Source organism: Pipistrellus kuhlii, unplaced genomic scaffold, assembly GCF_014108245.1.
Source record: "Pipistrellus kuhlii isolate mPipKuh1 unplaced genomic scaffold, mPipKuh1.p scaffold_m20_p_10, whole genome shotgun sequence".
In the NCBI taxonomy this organism is placed as follows: Eukaryota; Metazoa; Chordata; class Mammalia; order Chiroptera; family Vespertilionidae; genus Pipistrellus; species Pipistrellus kuhlii.
Window position 1 is genome coordinate 47,982,737 of NW_023425405.1, and position 23,527 is coordinate 48,006,263.

General features: G+C 37.6%; 1 protein-coding gene across 7 annotated transcripts in view; it reads left to right on the forward strand.

The window, feature by feature from the left end:
* MAGI2 (membrane associated guanylate kinase, WW and PDZ domain containing 2) overlaps positions 1–23,527 on the forward strand; it is a 1,016,953-nt gene that overhangs the window by 813,205 nt on the left and 180,221 nt on the right. For all 7 annotated transcript variants that reach the window (XM_045578504.1, XM_045578505.1, XM_036429599.2 and 4 more), the window contains one exon: positions 7,381–8,019. In XM_045578504.1, coding sequence (XP_045434460.1) covers positions 7,381–8,019 — 639 coding nt within the window. The remainder of the gene's footprint in view (positions 1–7,380; positions 8,020–23,527) is intronic.

The window sequence follows — 23,527 nt, forward strand, 5'->3', positions numbered from 1 at the left end:
GAGGGCTTTCCACATTCTCACCAGATGTAGAAACTCTTATAGATGTACCTTAGAAATGATTTTTTCTGACTTCTCCATTTACATGAAAGAAACTAGACCAAGAAAAGTAAAGTGGATTACCGAAGGTCGCACAAGTATTGAAATAATTTATACCAGATGCTGAGGTGTTTCTCAGTATCTAGAAGCATTCAGGAATCTGGAGAAGGGGCTGCATGTAAATTAATAAAGAGACTAAAAATATAAATTTGCAAGGCATTTTGAGGAGCTGGAGGAGACATAGCTTCAGTAACCAAGTTCTCTGAATCTCTGGACCCCTAGCTTTTTACTAACACGGATTGCCCTAAAGCAAAGCAGATATACATATCAAAAGCAAGGTCTGGTATACAGTAGGCATTGTCAGGTTGGAGGAACTGCCCTCAGCTGTTCCAGTAGCAGGCCATAATATATGAAGATTTTCAGTTTGGGGAAATGCTTTCAGCTATTCCAGCAGACAAAATATGTATCTTCAGCCCTGCTGAATATTGAAGCCCATCAACTTATGCCTGCCAGCCTGGACTTCTTGCATTTATTATGACATGCTGGAATTAGCTTCCAGCAACCAGAGTTTATGTTTCATGATAGGTACAGAGTTTTGTGGGGTCCGGTACCCTGTCATCTCTGTACCACAGCATTCTTGAAACAGTATTTTGGAGAACTGCAGAAAGTAGACTGTGCTATTGCAATGCATTCCCCTGTTTGCAATTAATTGTTTCACTGCTTTTCTCCATTAATTTAGCTAATTAAAAATATATTGCAGTTCATCTCCCAATATTCATATTCAGGAATATGAATATGAATATTAAAGGCATTTTAACCAGCATTCTGACTCATATGATTTGAGGAACATAAAAGAGGCCCCAAGTCAAAATAAGTCCTGGAGTGTTTGAAGTTTTTAAGATTCTTGGTGAAGTCTTGAGTTCAGTTCTTGAATCTCACCTAATTATCAATGTGCCTCTAGAGAAGTTGTTTAACTTCTCAGGGGCTAGTTTCCACACGTATAAAGTACAGATAACAATGCCTGTCTCCTGTGGATTTTGTAAAAAAATTATGGAGATGGAGCTTGTAAATGCCAAGTATATATTCAGTATGTTAAAATGGTAGTCACTATGGTCAGAGAAGTTCCCGGTGCTGTCAATGTGGTTAAAAGGATTGAAGGATTAAGCTATCAGGAAGAATAATGCACAGGAAGAAGTAATTAACACTCAGCAATAGGAAGAGGTCAGAAAGATGGTCAAAAATATGAATCTGACCTCAGATTCGTGTACTCCTAGAGGTCTAAATGGAGTGAGATTAGGGAACCCAATAGTCCCATGGGGTCTTTGGTTTATGCCATTTGCTAGTCTCCTCTACTTCTTCCCTAGTCTTTTCTGCTGTGGCATCTGGAAGGCAAGCTAAGACTGTTGTAGAAGTGTGAATAGTAGATGGCAAGGTCCTGTCCTCAGATGGTGGAAGTAGGAAAAGAAAGAATGGAACCAGATGAAGAGATGTCTAAGAGAGCTTTTGCCTTGGAATGTCAGAGCGAAGAAAATACCTTAGGGACCATCTGGGTCAAACCTCTTCATAACATAGTGCCTGACTCAGTAGTAGTTGAGTAATAGTAAATCTTGAATGAATAAATCAATGACTAAATGAGGAATAAGCCACAGAGATGTGTTGACAGCACTAATTATCATCATACTTGGCATAAGAACACTAACCTCCTGCCACCTACATCAGCACTCTCTCCATCATACCACAGTTTTTCTCATAATCTAGGAGAAAATGGTTAAAACATGATCTGAACCTTATTTTAGTACTACAGCTCTATTCATTCACAATGTCATTTATAATGTAGCACATAAGAATTAATAAACTAAAATGTTTATGATGAAGGCATTTTGTCCTGTCTCTTATACCTTTCATTACCTAAATATTAGATTTTGCATTTCCACAAAATTGGGTGTATGTCTGCAATAATGCCATATGCAAGACAGATGTTTAAGGTCAATAGGACCACAGTAAAAACCTCCAAGGTGGAATCTCCTCCAACTGATGGCTCTTTTCATAATGTGAACTTTAAAGAGAACTTTTGGGGCTTTTAAAAAAATGCTATAAGTTATCCCCCAAAAAAATGCTTCTGTCTTTATTAGAACAGAAGTCAAGGAAATTAGTCTTGATTTTCAGCAAAAGAAATTAGGTTTATTTTAGGTATAAGGAAAAACTTCTGGAAAATAAGAGACATAGAGTCCTGTAACAGATTCATCAGGGAACCTGAGAAAATAAGACAGGAGCCCACTTGTTCCCTCCGTGCTTATCTCTGAAGCTTTCTCACTGTGTGAAATAGTTGAGAATAGCCAAGACCCACACATTTGGATGTTCTAAGTTCTCCCCCACCAACCCGCTGTCGCTGCAACACAGTCAGGTGTGCTTTTGTCTGTCTGACCCCTCTACCCTAACCACATTGTATCTCTATCCCAGAAAGGAATGAAGAATCCAAGGCACTTTCATGAGGCACTAGTCTGTCGTATTGGGAAACAGGGTATTTTGTTACAGGGATGAACATTACTGTCCTCTCAACTTTCTGTAATGAAACTATGAAATACTTAATAATGCTCAGCAGTTTCTTTTCAAATATTTGAAATTGCAACTATTTATTCTTCCTCATCCTTGGGACATACTTGCTTTCCAATCATTGTCAGTCATTTGTTAAAATTTTAAAATAAGTCTTTATATGTGTAGCATTATCTTAGTGCTATAACATTTACAGAGCATTTTCATATACATCTCTTCTATAAGGTGGAAGAACAGTTATTATCTCCTTCTTATAGATGAGGAAACTGATGTTGCATAACTTGCTCAGAGAGCAACCCAAGGAGACCCAGCTTCAACCCTGTTTCTCTGGCTGACATACCACAATTCTTCACTTTTGAAAATGAACTTTGTCAAGAGCAGTTATTTTCAATTAATTGAAGTGATGTATGGCACACCGCCAAAAGTAAACATCAAATATTATTATGTTTTCAGGGGTTGTAGAATACAGTGAAAATTAATATTCAATCTTATAATAAAATTGCCAATTATACTAAAATAATTTATTAATTATTATTATTAAAAAACACAAACTAATACAAGCTTCAAAAAATAAAAGGTCCATCAAATCTTATTAGCTGGAGAATAAATTAAAATTAATAATTTTTCAATGTAAAGTGCATGTAATTAGTAGGATGGAATCGTCTATGAGAATTTTGTTTCTTTTAGCAAAAAATTTATATGACTTGCCCGGCCAGCGTGGCTCAGTGGTTGAGTGTTGACCTATGAACAAGGAGTTCGATTCCCCGTCAGGGCACTTACATAATTTGCGGGTTTGATCCTCAGTGGGGCCTACAGGATGCAGCTGATCAATGGTTCTCTCACATCGTTGCTATTTCTATCTCTCTTTCTCTCCCTTCCTCTCTAAAATCATTAAAAATATATATGTTTTTAAATCTATGTGACTTGGCCATAATAGAAGTTAGAAACACTAAAGGCAATAAACTTAGCTACAACATCTATTCTAGTCTTCCTCTGATTAAATCTCTCTATCCTTTACTCAATAAGAGTTTATCCCAAATACCTAAGTAAAGAGATCGCAAGATAATAATGATCCTCTGTATCATTATTAAAAATAACGAAAACTTGAAACAGATAGAAACTCCCACAAAGAAATAAGGTCTGAGAAATTTGTGGTCACAAACAGCAGAGAGGAGCAGTCTGAGTAGGCATGACCAAAGCTATCTTTGAAGAGGTAAGGAAAGAGATTATCTGGTTGGGACAAAGTTACACACAGTAAAGAATCCTGAGGATGGAGGAACAGCAGGATTCAACTAAAAGGCAAGTAGCCAGCTGTAAATTGTGAATAGTAAAGATTCGATATTTACAAGAATGGTAACTTACTGGGTGGTGAAGACAAAAAGAAGTTGGAAAGACTTTTGGTAGAGTATTACACAGTAGGTCTAAAGGTTGAATAGTCTGAACTTACTCGAGAGAACTATAGGGATGAGAATGAAGTGTGAAGTAAATCATTCTTATCTGATCCAAGATGATAGTCGAGGAAGATAGACCACAAGTGGTAAATGAGAGAAGCTGAAGTGAAGATTCTGCAGACCACAGTGACTTGAATATGTGGAAGCAGAGAAAAGAGGCATAAAAATAAAATCATTTAAAGCAATCCTTTAAGAGAGCTCTGTTTTATCCAAAATGATGAAGTACCCAAGAGGTATCCAATATTATATTTTTATTTCCATAACTAAGAAAGAAACCATCTATCTTAGAAAATATTCCCAGGTCAGGCCGTTTTAAACCTTCTGCTTCATCAGATTCACTCTCATTTCCTTGCTCCTTCCCATAAATGGGAATCGGGTCATTATGAGATCAGCCGTATGGGGATGCCCAGCTCATCAGTCACACCAAATTTAACCAATAGGCTTGTCAGTAGCCCTAAAACCATCTGGCCTCGATATGGCCTAAAGTGAATGGCCACATAGGAAATAATGTTGCCTTGCAGGCACTGTGGCAATGAAACTGTGTGCTTGGCTTTCAAAAGGAATGTCTCATCTAATATATTTTTTATGGATTTCTGAGAGGAAGGAAGAGGGAGAATGAGAAACCTCAATGATGAGAGAGAGAGAATCATTAATCAGCTGCCTCCTGCACACCCCACACTGGGGATCGAGCCACAACCTGGGGATGTGCCCTGACCGGGATCAAACTGAGGACCCTTCAGTCTGCATAGTGAACTTCTATCCACTGAGCCAAATCATCCAGGGCTGCCTCATCTTACTTTAATGAAGAACCTTTCCTTGGTAAAATTAAAAGTTTTCACAAACATGATTACATTCTCAAAATAGCCCTGTGAAAGAAAAAAGAGGGGAGATATTTTAACTCCACTTATAAAAGAATAAGTTAAAAGGGATCAAATCATTCTTTTCCAATTCTCCCTCTTGAGTAGGACAGTAAGGTTGAGGCTAGCACCAATTTTTCTAATGACATCCCTTTTGTGCTCTTAAGCACAGACTGTCCCAGGAGTTGGCATGACACCATCGGGTGACATATACCAGGTGGCTCATATTTTTATGTCATAACATGTAAATGACATTCATCCAGCACAGTCTATAAATATCCTCCCCAATCAGTTCTATCTGAAGAAGCAAATGTTTGCTTACATCCCCACCTACAACAATTTTGGCATGACGCATGTCTAGGCAGCTACATATTTTTTAAAGTGAGCAGTTGAATGCAGTCAAGTTGTTAGATAGTTTTAACTCTGATAACGGACCACTCATCTTTTACATTCAGAAATCTGTGTAGCTCCACAAAGAGATTGTTGTAAGGCTCTTTATCACTCGCTTGCTTGATGACTTGAAAAATTGCACTAAGTGGAAAATATCCACAAATTATAAAAGGCAGTCTTATTAGAACCACAAGTATTATAGTTCGCTCTTTCTGTTTCTAAATAGCAAGATCTCATTAAAACTCAAAAATAGGTAACATTAATCACTATAATTCAAATAACTACTCTTTAGACTTGGCAGGGAATCTTGAGAACTTTGAACGTTACCTTAATCCCACCCCCAACCCCCATGAATTTCTGGCATAGCAGAGGGAAGAATAAAGCCTGCTTGGGGATTGGGAATTTATTAACAGTGATTAAAGTGAGGGAGAACCTTAGAGGACAGTGTCATTTGTTACCTTCCTGCCTTTGACTTGCCCATTCAGAAACCGATACTCATCCTTGATTATAACTATGGTGGGAATATCTTGTTGGGACTCTTCTGATTTTATAGAAGCAAATAACCAAGGACAGATAGTGATGACTGAAATAGCAGTCCTTTGCATAACAATTTATAGTTTCCAAACCCTTTCACCTGTATGATCTCATTTGTTATTTCCCTTAGATCAGTCAGTTGTCATTATTATTGTTCCTCATTACTTCTGAAGGACATGAGTCACAGAGGGTTTAAGTTAGTTTTGAAAGTCACACAGCTAGTAAGTGTGGAGCTGGTAATCAGACCAAAGGCCTTTGACCCCCTATCCCATGTAATGTCTACCACACCATGAAGATGTAGAATGGAGATTGACAGGAAAAAAAAATATATAGTCACTGTGTTAAAAAAAAAAAAAATCAACAACAAAAATCTATCCAAATAGGAAAAATGGAGAAATGAGATGTAATACAAAGAAAACCCAAGTGACCAATAAACATATGAATAGCTGCACACCCTCACTAGCAATGTGGAGATGAAATTAAAACCATGGAAAAGTACTATTTGTTTGAATATATTTTATAATGAGCAATTTGCATTTGGGGTATTTTTTGTATCATAAGTTACCTTGTAACTAGTGAACTACTGTAATTCTGTGTTAATTCATTGGGAGAGAGAACAAATGCCTTTTTGAGAAGATATACAAAATATCAACATTTAAAGAGAGGATGAGTCTAGGGCAGCTCCCTGTTTGAAAGCCAGAGTCCCAAATGCCTTCATCCTATTTTTAGCAACAGTAGCATTAATAATGGTCCACCTTTATTGTGTACTCACAATGTATCAGGCACTGTACCAGGCACTTTTTCAGCATTATCTCATTTCCTCCTCGCAACAACTTTACCAATCAGGAACTGTGGCTGAAGCAGGTAAGTCATTTGTCCAATGTTACATATCTGCTAAGTAGTAGGGCCAGGATATGGACCCAGATTCCTGATTCCAATAGCTGTGCTCTTAACCTATACTCAGGTATGCCTGAAATCTTTGCAATTACACCTTGCTCTAGATATATATATATATATATATATATATATATATATATATATATATATATATATGAATGGGCAAAGTATTTTCCTCTTCTATAAAAAATAAAAAAGGCAACTGACTCAGGCAAGTGATAGCAAAAATAAAACAATGTACTGGGACTTCAAAGGTTTCATCCAAAACCTATGCCTACAACTTCTCAACAGTTTGAAAATTTTATCAACTAAAATACAGTGAAGATGAAAAAGAAGCATAGACTGACTGCTTCTTCAAGGTACAAATTCTTTCCAACTTTTCTTTTTGACAGTTTCTTTCTGAATGTGAAGTTGTTTCGGAACTTCAAAAACAACCATATAGCATTTTTTTTTTTTTCAGCATTTGATCAGTACACGTGTTCGCACACCTGTTGCAATCTTGAGTCACCTGCAGTAAATTTAAATGCTATCCTAGTGGATTTCCTCACTGCTTACGGAGAAACAGCACCACTCTCACTAGCCTCATCAATAATCCCACTTCCCTGTGCCGCCATTCATTGGATTTACCTCACGTTGTCCGTCTCTCTCTTCTTTCCTTGCAGGTGACGTCATTGTCTATATTAATGAAGTGTGTGTCCTCGGACACACACACGCGGATGTAGTCAAGCTTTTCCAGTCGGTTCCCATCGGTCAGAGTGTCAGCCTGGTGTTGTGTCGTGGCTACCCTTTGCCCTTTGATCCTGAAGACCCTGCCAACAGCCTGGTGCCACCCCTTGCAATCATGGAGAGGCCGCCTCCAGTGATGGTCAACGGGAGGCATAACTATGAAACCTATTTGGAGTACATTTCTCGGACCTCACAGTCGGTTCCGGACATCACAGATCGGCCGCCTCATTCTTTGCACTCGATGCCAGCAGATGGCCAGCTAGATGGCACGTATCCACCTCCTGTCCACGATGACAATGTGTCCATGGCCTCCTCGGGGGCCACCCAGGCTGAACTCATGACCTTAACCATTGTGAAAGGTGCCCAGGGCTTCGGCTTCACCATTGCCGACAGCCCTACCGGACAGCGGGTGAAACAAATACTTGACATTCAGGGATGCCCTGGCCTGTGTGAAGGTGACCTCATTGTGGAGATCAACCAGCAGAACGTCCAGAACCTGAGCCATACGGAAGTAGTGGATATACTTAAGGACTGTCCCATGGGAAGCGAGACCTCTTTGATTATCCACCGAGGAGGTAAGATCAAACTGGCTGGCGCAGCAATTACATATGTAGCAAGATAGCCTTGTCAATAATACTGCCAAAGAGGGAGTTTCTCTGGAGCTGAATGAAATCATACTTTTAAAAATCAAGGTAAAAAAGAGTAATAGGAAAACATGAGTTTAGGAAGCTGTGTGTGTGGTTGTTGTTTTTTAATTTTTGAGAATATATATTTCCCTATTTTATATTAAACAGAACAAAAATAGTGCTTTCAGTCTTACAAATGTATAGTGCTGTGAACTTGGAAGGTAAACATTGAATCCCTAAGTATAAGTGGATTATTATAGTCCACACATTTCTTAATGCATCACAGTTGTAGAGACCTCAAACTGGTTTTCCCATTGATTTAATTTAAAAAAAAAACAAAAAACTGATTTTTTCCAGTGGAACCAATGCTCTGATTTGCGCTTAGGATTTCAATCCCTTCGAAGCCCTTGTATAGTCTTGGTAATCCCCATAAAGACACCGGGAGCTGTGTCTCTGTAGAAAAATCTTTCTGAGTTATGAGCAATGCTGTTCATACTTCCTCCACTGCTATGGGGAAGTATGAAGTATATGTTATCACTGCTCCCGCAGTGATTACACATAGTGCCTTCCAGCTCCTGAGCAGGGAATTACGGAGCAGGGTCAGGGCTGCAGTGCCAGGCTGTGTATTCTAAGTGACAATGTTTGGAAGTGGGAGCAGTGAGGAACCCTGAACTCTGGATGTTTTTCTCTTCTACTTTGTGGGGAAGGGTGGGCTAAACATATCTCTACTACTTTGTTCTTGATTATCCACAAAACAAGGGAGAGAAAGAAAAAGAGGCAACGGAGAGAGAGGATACTTGAAAACAGTATAAGTGAAAGCCTCGTTTTCCACTTAACCAGATGTAGGGATAATCCTACTGTAGGTAGTGTGTTTAGTATTGGATGGTCCACAATAGGTGCTCATTAAACGTCTGTTGATTCTAAATTAGCACCGAAGCTGGCACGGCTGGGTCAGAAGGAGCAGTACTGTGAGGAGCTCATGCGTGAAGAACACGCGTGTGGCAAACATATGCGATTGCCTAGTCAAAGCACTGAAAACTGCACGAAAGCCCTGGCAGTTTGAGATGCAAATGAAGTCGGCCAAGCAGAAAGAAGCGCCTTTTATGATTTATTTGGCCTTCTCTGCAGGTGTTTCCCCCTCAAGGAAGCTTTTACCTTGTTGCTCCCTTGTGTGAAAAGGGACACCAAGTCCGGAGCATTTGTGAGCAACCCTACGCAAAGTATTGTGCTCCTATATTTAAAAAGGGAAATAATCTGCTAGCTGAACTATCCTACATATTAAATTTTACCTTCGTAAGACATTATCACAAAATAACTCTTCATAACTAGTTAAATATTGACAGTGTTTTCATTTCTCTCATCACTCATTAAGAGTAAGTAAAACAAATATTTTTTAATTTAATAGTCATACCTTCATAATATGCAATTGAAAATCGAATCTTTGTAACAGGTTCTGGATATTAAAAAGTGTAACTGAAAGTCGATATGCAGCATACACTGTGTGATTCATTATACATAATGACTTTTTTAAAGGAATGGATAATAGAAACACTGCATTTTGAAAGTGTTTATATCTATTTATAAACTGTGTATAAGGAGTAAATTTTGCTAAAATAATATGGTTGTGTAATAGTCACCATAATCCTTAGATCATCCATCACCTCCATTTCATTTATTCCCATATTATCTCGAATACTAGAGGCCTGGTGCACAACGTTCATGCTCTTAGCCCAGTCTGTGCCCTCTCACAGTCCAGGTCCCCTCACTCCTTACTGCCTGCCTGCTCGCTGCTCCTTAGAGCTGCCACAGAGGCGGGAGAGGCTCCCACCACCATCATCAGATGTGAGCCTGGCTTATGGCTGAGTGGTGCCTCCCCTGTGGGAAAGCACTGACCACCAGGGGGCAGCTCCTGCATTGAGTGTCTGCCTCTGGTGGTCAGTGTGCATCATAGCAACCAATCATTCCACTGTTCAGTCAATTTGCATATTAGGCTTTTCTTACATAGGATGCTTTCTGAACAGTTTTGTCTTCCTACATTTTTTTTAGATAAATGGAATCATATAGTATGTAGTCTTTATTTTTATTGTTGACAGTATTACAGAAGTCCCCAATTTTCCCTCTCCTTATCCTCCTCCCCAGGCCTTCCCCAACCTATTTTCTGTGTCTATGGGCATATATGTCATTTGGTTAATCTCTTCCCATCTCCCCTCCACGCACCTCCCCTCTGAACTCTGTCATTCTGTTCTATGCATCCATGCCTCTGGACCAATTTTTTCATCAATTTATTTTGTTTATTGGATTCCACATATAAGTTAGATCATATGGTATTTGCCTTTCTCTAACTGGCTTATTTTATGCAGCACAATATCCATCCATGCTGTCACAAAGGGTAAGAGATCCTTCATTTTTATAGCTGCATAGTATTTCATTGTGTAAATGTGCCACAACTTCTTAATCCACTCATCTGCTGATGAGTACTTGTGTTGTTTCCAGATCTTAGCGATTGTAAATAATGCTGCTATGAACATGGGGTGCATGTATTCTTTCTGATTGGTGTTTCAGTTTTCTTAGGGTATACTTCCAGAAGTGGGATTGCTATATGTATTGTAGTTTTTTACTTAGCATAGTGCTGTTAAGATTTACCCATGTTGATGCATTTAGGATTAGTTTATTTCTTTTTATTGCTGAAGTAGTATTCCATTGTATTGATATGCCAATTCATTTAATCCAATTCACCAGTAGATGGTTGTTTTCAGTTTGGGGTATTTATGAGTGATGTTGCTATGAACATTTGGATAGAAGTGTTTGTGTGCACATATATTTTCATTTTTTCTGGGTAGATAACCTAGAAATGGTACTGCTGGGTTATATGACAAGTATGTATTTAAATTGTTATAAAATTGCCGGATTGTTTTCAAAAATGACCATATCTTTTTACATATCCACTAGCAATGTATGAAATTTCCAGTTTCTGACCATTGTTTCCCACACTTTGTATCCATAGTCTCTCTGATTATAGTCATTCTATCGATAATGATGATGCTCTTTATGGTTTTAATTTATATAGTGATGCTCTTTATGGTTTTAATTTATATTTCTCTAACCTTTTTGTATGTTTATTAGAATTCATATATCTTCTTTGGTGACATGCCTATTCAACATTTCACCCCTTTGTGAATTTATTAGGAATACAGAATGCCCTAAACAAAGGAATTTGCTCTCTTGTTGCTCTTGTACCATCAAACCTCAAACCCAACCCACCACTCAAGAGCTAGATAACTTCAAAAGTGAATTATATTATACCTTCAGGGAATGATAACTTAAATATATATATATAATGGTAACTTAAATATAATGCTACTTAAATTATATTAAAGCCGAGAAAGAAGAAAAATTATTGATTGCTTTTATAACATCTACTATAACTTCAATAGTAAAGTCTGATAGTGAAAAATAAAACAGAACCTGAAAAAAGAAAAACTTTAGACCAACGTCAAATATTAATGTTAATATAAAATTACAAATAAAATTAGAATAAGGAGAACTTTATTAGCATAATATGGTCTAGTTCAAGAATGAAAGGATTGAAAATTATAAATCTCTTAATGCAATTCATTAAAGTGATAAGTCAAAGAAGAAAATAAAAATCATGTCCATAGATACCTTTTTTCTGGTTTTTTATAAAATTAATTATACATTTTTTACAAAGATTCATAATCAATTAGGAATTGTAGGATATTTACTTAACCTGATAAATATTCATTTTTTAAAAAAAGGCTAGTATTATACTTAATTGTGTAAAATGAGATGGAATAAGCCAGGATTAATACAGAAATTTCTTGACTATTTTTCTATTTTAATAGCTCAAGAAATATACAAATTTATAAATAAATTGTTTGTTGGTCAGTGTTCAACCTAGTATGGGATAAGAAATCATTACACTTTCCATCCAAGGAGGCTGGGTTTTTTGTTTGTTTGTTTTTAAAACAAGGTGGGGTTTTTAGTATGATTGTTTAATTGATTTTAGAGGAAGGAGAGAGGAAAAGAGGAAGGGAGAGAGAGAGAAAGAGAGACATTAATCAGTTGCCTCCTGCTTGTGCCCTGACCAGGGGTCAAACCTGAAACCTGGGTATGTGCCCTGACCAGAATCAAACCCGCCACATCTTGGTGTATGGGAGGGCACTCCAACCAACTGAGCCACACTGGCCAGGGCAAGGAGTCTGTTTGATGTCTGGAACAAAGCAACTTCAGAGTAATTACTATAATTAATCCTTGTCGGGTATTCTGCTCTTATTTATATAAAAGTGCAACAAAGCCCCCTATTTATTTGAGAACCTTCGATAAATTACTGTTGATTGGTATTTTAAATTTTTTTTTATGTTACTAGAAAACATGATCTTAAAAGTTTTCACTAGATCCGAATATTTCTTTCTTATATTGACAATATAATAAATTGGTATCAATAATGCACATCTCTTTCTTTTACACTCAAGGAAAATTTAAAGTATTTGAGAGGCAACATAAACTACTCCAGAGCTATGTTTGAGGGCAAAGCATAAAGTATGGGCACAGAGAATTGTGTCTATGTAGAAAATTCTGCTTTAAATTTCAAAAAAACATATTATCAGACAAAAACATTATATCACAACTTTTAAATTGCAAGGAAGATATAAAAAGGAAATATATGAGAAGCATTGATTTTTTTAATAATGCTGATATTTTTTTCTTAAAGCATATTTGTTTTAAAATAGTTTCAGCCCTGCCCAGGTAGCTCAGTTAGTTAAAGCATCCTGATATGCCAAGGTTGTGGTTTTGATCTAGGTCAGGAAATAAACAAGGATCAATCGATGAATGTATAAATATATGGGACAACAAATCAATGTCTCTCTCTCTTTTTCTCTCTCTTTTTCTCTCTTTCTCTCTCTCTCTCTCTCTCTCTCTCTCTCTCTCTCTCTCTCTCTCTCTCTCTCTCTCTCTCTCTCTCTCTCTCTCTCTCTCCTCTCCTCTCCTCTCCTCTCCTCTCCTCTCCTCTCTAAAATCAACCAATACAATAAATAGTTTTAAATTTGCATAAGAATTATGAATATAGTACACAGAACACCATATACCATTTACCTGCATTGCTATTAGCATTTTGCTCCATTTGCTTAATAGTGTATACGCATGTGTGTGTTTGTATGTTTGTGTGTGTGTGTTTCTGAACCATTTAAGGCTAAGTTGTACATGTCATGCCACTTTACTCCAAATATTTTAGTATTTCTTTTTTGAAACTACTTGTTTGGAGAAATATGTAAGCAACCAGTTGGTTAAAGTTATAAACAATACTTTAAAAGGACTTTGAATTTTAAAACTAGCATTACCACACAACAAAAGCTTAAGAAATCATCAAAAGATATTTTAGCTCAAAAAATATTTATCAAGATCTTATACAGGAATATTTTTAAGAAAGAAAGAAGCACTGATTCTGTGAAATGAGAAATTAGGTGGAAGTCCAAATGAATAGCCCATAATCAATATTATGTAATCTGACTTCAGCATCACTTCCTCCACATTTCATAGCCAGGATTATAGGTCTTATAAATCATAAAAGTCTGAAAAATGTGGTATTGCTGAGTGCCCAGGAATAGAGAATGGTTGGGGTCACAAATGTAGTAGATACTCTACCTTGGATATGTCTTATATGACTACTGATTTTGTCAAAGCATGAGATGCAATCCTTTTATAATGACGTAATGTGATTTTTTTTTAGGTATACTTAAATCATTTGTATACTACTTAAATCATTAGTATACATTTTAAAATTCAAAGAGTCTCCTCACATTTCACTTCTCAACCCTACTTTCATAGATAAAGAAACTTAGACTGCCTAGCTGGTTTGGTTTAGTGGATAGAACATAAGTTTGCGAATTGAAGGGTCCCAAGTTCAATTTCAGTCAAGCATACATGCCTGGGTTGCCAGCTTTATCCCCAATAGGGGATGTGCAGGAGGCAGCCAATATCACTGATATTTCTCTCTCTCTCTCTCTCTCTCTCTCTCTCTCTCTCTCTCTCTCTCTCTCTCTCTCTCTCTCTCCCTCCCTCCCTCCCTCTGTTTCCTTCTCTCTCTCCTCCTTCCTCCCTCCCTCTCTGAAATTAATAAAACAGTATTTATTTAAAAAATAAAATAAAAGATGCCGAAACCGGTTTGGCTCAGTGGATAGAGCGGCGGCCTGCGGACTGAAAGGTCCCAGGTTCAATTCTGGTCAAGGGCATGTACCTTGGTTGCGGACACATCCCCAGTAGGGGGTGTGCAAGAGGCAGCTGATTGATGGATTGATGTTTCTCTCTCATCGATGTTTCTAACTCTTTATCCCTCTCTCTTTCTCTCTGTAAAAAATCAATAAAATTATAAATAAATAAATAAATAAATAAATAAATAAATAAATAAACTTAGACTCAGACAGAGTTAAGTAATTGGTCCAAGTTCAATGAATATTTGTCTTGGCACATAGGAAGGCAATGTACGGTTTCACATATATTAAAAATAGGAATAAATATTAATGATAAGGTAACCCACCCTAAGTATGGAAAATGTCACTGATTTCACATGACAAAAAGGGAAACTAATGCATGGTGACCCTTAAGGTGAGAGAGATGGAATACTGAAAATAGGTGTGCAGCCGTAGTCTCATTATTCAAAAGTAGCAAAAACAGAACTGAAATATATTTCTTCTGACTGAAATATCAGTGAGTTTCACATTATGTCAAAAGCTTTGTTGGCTTCTGCCTGGACAAACAGAATTTATTCCTCCATTCTCCTTCACTCAATTAGTGTTTCTTGGGGATCTACTGTGCTCGGCACTGCTGTAGGTGCTGGAAGAATCGCAGCAGTCAAAACAAAGTCCTGCCTCCAAAAGCTTATCTTCTAGTAGGAAATTAGGTAATGAACAAAGAAACACATCTTCGAGCTGAGAATGAAGGGAGCTGAGAAACTGCGTAAAAGAAAGGAGAATGATGGGCATGGAAGATAGTTCTCTTACAAAAAGAGTAGTTAGGAAAGACATCTGTGTAGAGATCTAAAGAAAGTAAGGGAGCAAGATGTGTGGGAATCCAAGGAATAGTACTGTAGGCAAAGGGAAGGGCCCAGGGGGACTGTGCTTAATGTAGCTGAGGAACAGCAAGGAGCGCCTGTAGCTGAGACTGAGTGAAGAGACGGAATGGTAAATGGGTCAGAGATGGAGAGATTATCAGGGCTGTAGGGAGGCAGGTAATGTAGAGTCTTATATAGCCAGGGGCCACAGGAAGGACTTTAGATTTTATTTTTGGATGAAATGGGAAGCTTGTGGGGTTTTTAAATATAGGAATGATGTGATTGAACATTTTGAAAGTCTTACAGTGGCTGCTGTGTGGAGAATAATCTCATAGCAGGCACATCTGGAAACAGGCAGACAAGTAAGTGGGCATTCATAGCAATCCAAATAAGAGATGAAGAGAGATGGGAGAATGATGGTAGAAGCAGAGGCAGCAGGAAATGAATTCTGAATATATTTCAAAAGAATAGTTTTAAGACTTGCTGAGGATGGGATGTGGGGTGTAAGAGAAAGAGAGGAACCCAAAAATGCAAAGTTTTTAAGCTAAACAAAGAGTGACCATTCACTGATATGATGAATGTGATGGATGCAAACAGCCATGAGTGCTTCAGGTTGGAATCAAGATTCCAGGTTAGGACATGTAAAGCTTGAGATACCTTTTAGTTATCCAAGTGGAGATGGCTGTCATGTGGGTGGTATGTAAGGCTAGAGACTGAAGGAGAACACGTAAGGAGTGAGTATAAATAAAGAAGAGGAACATTCTAAGGACTGAAACCCTCCAGTTTTAAAGGTCAGGAAGAGTGACCAGCAAAAGACTAAAAAGCATGACTTGTGAGGAAGGAGGAGAAACAAGAAGAGGGATAATTAGTGGCTTTATGGAGGGAAATATTTCAAGATGGAAGTGATTGGCTGTGTCATGTACTAAGTAAGAGAGGACTGAAAATTTCACATTGGATTTGGCAGCAGAATCATATATTTTGAGTTAATGTTGTCAAGTTAGTTCAAAATAACTCAGTTTTTAAAATTTGACCAACTAACTGGGGACAAGTCAACATCTGTGTTTTGGTCACTTGAAAACAAAGCTTCTTTTATATGTTGATCAGTAGCATGCATTTACTGGCATGTGCTATGATTTCATACATATTCTGAAGGGGCAAAGTACCATCCTTCTCCTTTCATTAATTCCCCTAGAGATAAGTGATTTTTTTTCAACTCTTTATTATAAAGTTCAAGTAGTATACAAATTAAAAATTTTATAGTGAATGTTCTCTTTAATCCAAAGAATACCCCCTTCGCCCCACCCCCCACACATCAACTAAATAGTCAGGTTAATACTAGAATAGAAATTATTTTATTTAAAAATACATCTGTTGGCCATTTCTAAGAATAAATGGAAAAATGGACAAAAACAGCAATTATAGATGGTAAATCCAATATATATGTAACAAGATTTAGCTGTTAATTGTCTATTTGGTATTAACCTTGTTTTTACCCCATTTTCTAATTTGAGGATACCTTAGGTGCAAAGTAGGGACATGTTATCATTTACATCCCCACAGTCACCAGTATAAATATAAATAATTGCTTTAATGGAGATAAACAGGAGTGCCAACACAGAGAAACTACTGTTTTTCTAAATACTAGTAAATTTCCCTCAAAAACAAGGACTCTATTTTATTTCCCATTTTTCCTCAGAGGTTGGCATGCATGCTCGTTAAATTATGTTGTTGTGTTATGACATTCGGGAAGGAGGGGAGTCACACAAAAGAATCAGAAAGATGTATGTGTGACACAAAGGATACAACTGAGTGTTCAAAAATGAGCAAAACGATGTTTCTACTGATTTTCTTATGCCTAGGCTTTCAAACCTTAGCATCCTTCCTTTCTGTTTGGTCATGTACCAAATATTTGCTTAAGTTGCATCTTCCTTTTTGTTCATGGTGCCAGGTGCCATTCTAATACGGAGGCATCAGTGAACAAAGAATGTCCTTGCTCTAATGGAGCTTACTTTTAATCTAATGGGTAATAACAGCTTAACCCTGTAAATTAATCTACTAAATGTGCTTGTTATATGGCTGTAAAACCTGCTATACAACAGTGTCCTCATTTAGGGAAAAACATAGAGGCTTTGACCAAAAAAAACTCCCTTACTAGAATCAGCACACCGAGTTTCTGGTACATCACTGCTAATTCACATGGCTGTTTTGAGCATGTCACTTAAGTTCCCTGGCCACCAGCTCCCCATTTATAAATTAAAAATAATCTGCAATGTTCATATCTACAGTTCTTGATGTTTCTGAATTATGGGCTTATTACTTTGTAATTGTGCATTCATTAGTTGGAGGCCCCAGGAGAAAGGGGGTCTGTAAATAAATTTCTTGCCCCCTCCTAATCTACAGCGGTAATTTTCTTGAATTTGCAGCCCAAAAGTTTATTAGCCTCAAGCAAAATTTGTCAGTAGCAAAATTTGAGATGTTAAGAAAATGTCAGAGAGAAGAAGGAAAGTAGCAATGATGCTTCTAGCCAGCAATGTTGGAGCTACAGGCAGATGACCAGGTTTACATTACATAAAATATTTTCCATCAACCCATGCAAATTATTTTTATGTGGTGGGAGAGAATCTGAGTGTCTTTTAATTGGCTTTTTAAAAAAATGTTATAAACTCAAATCTAAAAAAGACCAATGGATGATATATTTACCAAGTAAGTTTCAAGACCCCCGGGTTCTATAAATGTTAAACTGTAAGTAGCCAAAAAACAAGTCACATTCCTCACTATCTGCCACTATCGTGTAATAAATTTTATTTAAGAAATTATGCTGGTCATATAAAAAAACATTGCCTGCTGTAAAGTGCTAGAGGCTTATGCACAAGAGCAGAGAGTTAAGTGGACTGAGTGCAGTTAAAGAAAGTTATGTGCAAGAGAACGCCAAATGGTAAACTAAGGAAACTCTGCCGTGAAGCTTCTGAATCACAGCCCCTGCACAGGTGTCCTTATTTGCTGAATAAATGGATGAAATCACCCACAGCATTATCTTCCTATAAGACACTACAAAGTCGTGTTAATTTTTTCATATTGCAGAATGCAAAACCATACACTTTTAATGAGTGTGTATTCTATCAAAACTGCAATGAAAATAATTACAGTTATCATACCATATTAATCTAAGTTATGATACTTGCCCTAAAAAGTAAAGAAATTGTATTGTCTTGCCTCTCCTCCAAATGAACATTATTTCACAATATGAGGTACATTTGTGGAGGATTTTGTAGTGCATCAGATAATTCAGTTTTACATTTCCAGGAGAGTCTGCTTTAATGAGCATTATAATGCATTTCGGTGCAGACACAGTTTTATGTTGCAAAACATCTTCTACTGGTAGATTGGAAAAAGTTCCACCAAAATGATACTTCCACTTAAATTTGGAATAAAATTTAGTGAGGAAGCATAGATGAATCCAATTTAGTCATATTGTTATAAATTTGGGATGAATATTACATTTTAGCTATTTGTTTTTTTCCTATGTTAAAAAACAACCACATATGCCAGCAATTGAATGTGAGTTTGGGAGCCTGCTAAATCCTACATACAATATCTTGTCAGTTGCCTTGTAAATCCCCAATCCCATATAAAGAAAATTAAAAATGTTATCAAATCTATAATAATAAAAGCATAATATGTTAATTAGACTGGACTCCTTCTAATTCGAGGGAAGCCCGAGTCCCAGGTGCCAGAGGGAAGCTGGTGCCAGCAGCCAGGGGAAGGAAGGCCTGCTCTTGCATGAATTTTGTGCATTGAGCCTCTAGTGGATAATAATGATCATTAAAATGCACTTATTAAATCCACACTTAGCTGAAGCTAATCCAATATCTATTATCCCTAGTGCTTATGGATAAGTTCCTCTCCCTCATGCCTCAGAAATAAGCTGGTATCAAGACTGATCCTTTATTCTTTCCCTCTATATTCAAAGGAAAACTTATAAGTACTCTATTCAAAAACATCAACTTCACCTTGCTCTGAAAGGAAGCCACCCCTGCCCACTCAGAGAATGGATTACCAAGATCCTCTTTATCATGGGAACTATTACAACTTCTTTTTCTTTAGGCACCTTACCCTTAGCCTATAAACCTGCTAGAATTTATCTTAAACCTTAGGAATCTTTCCTTGGTTCTGCATTACCCTCCAGCCATGGCTCTTTCTCTTTTCTTTCATTCTCAGACAACTTTCTTGAAATATCGTATATGTCCCTACACAAATCCCACCTAATTCCTTAAATCACTGAAGACTGTTACTCTTGAGGAATAGGATGTATTTAACATCTGTGCTTTCTTGCCTGCCTGCATCTCTCAAGCAGTAGACTCTCTAGTTTCTGAGAATAATCTCTCTGATGTTAAAATAGCTTCCTATTTGTCAAATGAATGCTTCTCTTTTCTTCCAGAATCTCTCGTCCCTTGGCTTCTAGGACACCAGTCTTCTATAGTCTTCCAGTGCTCCTTTAATGAATTGTATTCCTTTGTCCATTCCACAGACATTGAGATTTACCAGATAGTAACCTGGTTATAACTCTACAGACATTGAGATTTACGAGATAGTAACCTGGTTATAACCAGTAACCTGGTTATAACCTGGTTATAACTTCAGAGGGAGCAGACCTAAACCACAGTCTGGCCTCCCTTTGCGGGAGGTGACCAGGCTGATCAGGGGAAGGCACCAACCGCATCACTCCGCTGCTGCAGCCACTGCCAGTCACTGTGCCAGTCACTGCAGCCCCAAGGTATTGTCATCAACAAAGACTCCAGTCCCTTCACAATGAAAAAATGACAACTTTCTTTAAGCATTTTCAAGTTGTGTCTTTCATAGGATATGACATTTCTTTCTTTATTTTTCTTTTTATCCTCACCTGAGGACATGTTTCCATTGATTTTTTTGTCCCTTCCCTCCGATCACAGCCTCTGCCTTCGCCCAGGCCTAAAGCCTCCCCCTGATGGCCAGCTAGGAGTGACCTGGGTGCCAAGGAGGTTCCTGGGATCCAAACATATATGCAAATTAACCACCATCTTTACTGGGTTAATTTGCATACACACTCTGATTGGCTGTGGGCGTAGTGGAGGTATGGTCAATTTACATGTTTCTCTATTATTAGTTAAGATAGCCTCACCACCACTACCATGGCCACCCACACAGACTTATCCATTTTTAAGGTTTTATTTCCCTTCTTAAAACCGCTGTGCTTCTCCAAGGTCTCTGGAGAACCAAGACTAACTCTTTATCTCACATTCTTCACTCCACAATATTCCTTGATCATCTACCATGTTTCAGACACCATATGAAGTTATATGATACAGCAGTGAACAAAACAGATTAAAAATCTCTGCCTCCATGGAACTTATACTCTCCTAGCAACAAACAGCTGTTGTTTTATATATACCTCGTTGTCATAGCAAATTATTCTTCCTATGTAAAAAATCCCTTCTCTTCCATATTTTTTTTGCAAACTCTTGTTTCCCCTTGAGAATTCAGGTCAGATGTTACTTCTTCCAGTAAAGATCTCCCAGCACCCCACATTTTCCCATGAAGCTCTATAAAAACTTCTGTCATTTCTTCAGGCCAAGATTTTCTAAGTGATAACATTGGTGTTTCTATTTTCCCCCTTTAAAATTTATCAAGGGAATACCAAAGTTGCTTGGCCCTTTAATAAACTTTAAATGGATCAAATGATCTCTGATTGTTAAGAGTTTATGCAACCATGTTCTTGTACAGTTGAGAGAAAAATGTATTGTTCCAAACAGCATTGCTCACATATATTGTGAAAAATGAATAAATTTAGTTTTCTGTTCTTATGTATTAAAGTTATGCTATTCGCCTAATTATAATACAGTTCTGAAAATGAATACAAATCCATCAACACAATGACACTTTGCTTTTAACTTCTATTCATCCATAAGCTAAGAACCACCCTTTAACAGAATATACAAGCAAGATTACATTACTTCTACATCTGTATCTCTTAGTGTTTAGCGAGGAGTATTTACCCATTTCCTCTTGTCAAAAAAGCCTATTGAGTTCACGAGTCTGCTTGCCAATTTTGTTTAAAGCTATGTGCTTTCAACAATATATACCTCAAAAATATGTTGTTTTTCCCCTTTTTCTCTGCTATGTGGATTTTATTTGTGGGACATCTCCCAACAGTGGTTCCTGACTGAAGTCTGTCTCATCCTCCCTCCCCCACTCCAAAGGGTATTATTAACTGAACATGGTCATTTTCAGGTTATACTATTTTAAAAAGACCTCAAGATTAGAATTTGAAATAAAACTTTTTAAAGTTTTATTCATAACAACTGCATTGCAGGCTCAAAGGTGGCGAATGCTTATTAGTCAACAGGTGGACTTTTACCACACAGTGGCTCCCAACAGAAGCCAAATGACAGGCTTTCCTCAAGATAGGTTTGTTTATTCCTTTGGAAAATTGCTCTGTGTTCAACAAAGGGGAAAAGATCGGAGAAAGGAGACATGTTGATTCCTTCAGGGCAGCAGAGGGAAGGAAGACTTTGTTATTATAAGTTAGCAAACTCGAGGAAGGCTATTTGAAGAGAGTGCCAATAATATACAGTGGAACAAGGCATCACATTTGTCCAGGAAATCTTTATGGATACATAAAAGTGCCACAGTGCCCGTCTGGTGGAATAAAACATTAGGCATCTGTTCTTAGTTGTTATTTAACTTCAAGAGTGCATGATCTGAATTTCTGTTTGTTATTAAGGCTGCTTTTCTTCATCAGTTGTCATAACAACAGGGTTCTTAACTGGCACGTAGTGCCCAGGGGCCAGGTATGCCAAAACATCCTGTTTTGAGGGACAGGCACCATGTCCAAAATAGTCCCATCCAAAACTTCCAAGTTGTGTCGTCATTGAGAAGTACTGTGACTCCCATAACCAGAGGTCAGCTCTGCACTTCTTGCCCTGGTTTCTTTCCTCTCTGCTCCTGGCAAAGCTTGCTGCCTTCTCGGGTAACCTGACACCAGCCCCTGGCTCCTCAAGGCGTGGTGGGGGAATCTGGTCATTCAGCCCTGCTGAATCATAATTTGCATTTTAACAACATCTCCCAGGTAGTCCATATTCAAATGAAAGCTTGCCTATTCAAACATGCAGTTTGGTCTGTGGAATGGTTGATCCTGGCCTAGTGACAGAAACTCCTAATTTAATAGAAGAGATTTACACCAAGTTAATAAAGACCTCCCCTAAGGTGCCTAAGAAAGTTCACTTCAGCAAAGGGCTCTAAACTGCAGGAATTTATGAAAATCAGTTAATGACCCTTTAGAGGCCTGTGTCTTAACACACTGAAAAACTGCCTGGAGGAGGCACAGAAGGAAACAGTGAGCAAGTCAACTTCTGAGCCAGCCAGGCACCAGTAGGGAAAGTCTTGCTTCTATGGTTTTCACAGAAACCAAAAGGTGCCCAGAATCTGAGTTCCTGATCCAGAGAAGGGATCAGGAGTCTCCTAATTGTTCCTCCTATTTTCTTTTAACCTCAGAAGAATGAGTTACCCAAGCTGCCGCTGAAAGTCTCAGTGAATAAGATCCTTTTTAAATTTTTTGCTTGAGAGCCTAGATTTTAAATTTTTTTCCTTCAGAAATTTGGAAAATTATATATTAAAAATAGCCATCATGCTCAGTGATTGAGTGTCGACCTATGAACCAGGAGGTCACAGTTCAATTCCTGGTCAGGACACATGCCCAAGTTGCGGCTTGACCCTAGTAGGGGACATGCAAGAGACAGCCGATCAATAATTCTTTCTCATCATTGATATTTCTATCTCTGTCTCACTCTTCCTTCTTCTCTGAAATCAATATATATATCTATCAATATATATCAATCAATATATGTATCAGCCATCAGAGTGACAAATGGAAAATGTGTACTTCAGTTCCACACCTGTAATATAAAAGTTGTAAATAAATTGCATATTTGTTCAAAAGTACTAGCAAAAGAAACTGTAAAAATCTATATCCACTTCTTATAAAAGGCCTAAACATTATTTTTAACAGAGAAATACAGTCTTGCTCCCAAAGGAAGTGATCATAAATTGTGCTTACCATGCCTGCCCTTTAAAAATATTTCATTAAGCTTTAAAAATGGCTCTATCTAATACACAAAGTTAGACTCAAATTATCATTGTTATATCATAAACATAGCATTGTACTCTAACTCCAAAATATCTGGAAACACTTTAACTCAAAACACTGTTCTCAAGAGTTAGGGAGAACTTATCTGTTCTCCCTCATGAGGCATAAAGAGATGAGCACAGTCTTTGGCCTAATTAGTCCCAGTGTTATTCTCCCGAGCCATACTTGAAGACGTGCTTTAACGTGAAAAATTAATAAGAAGAGAA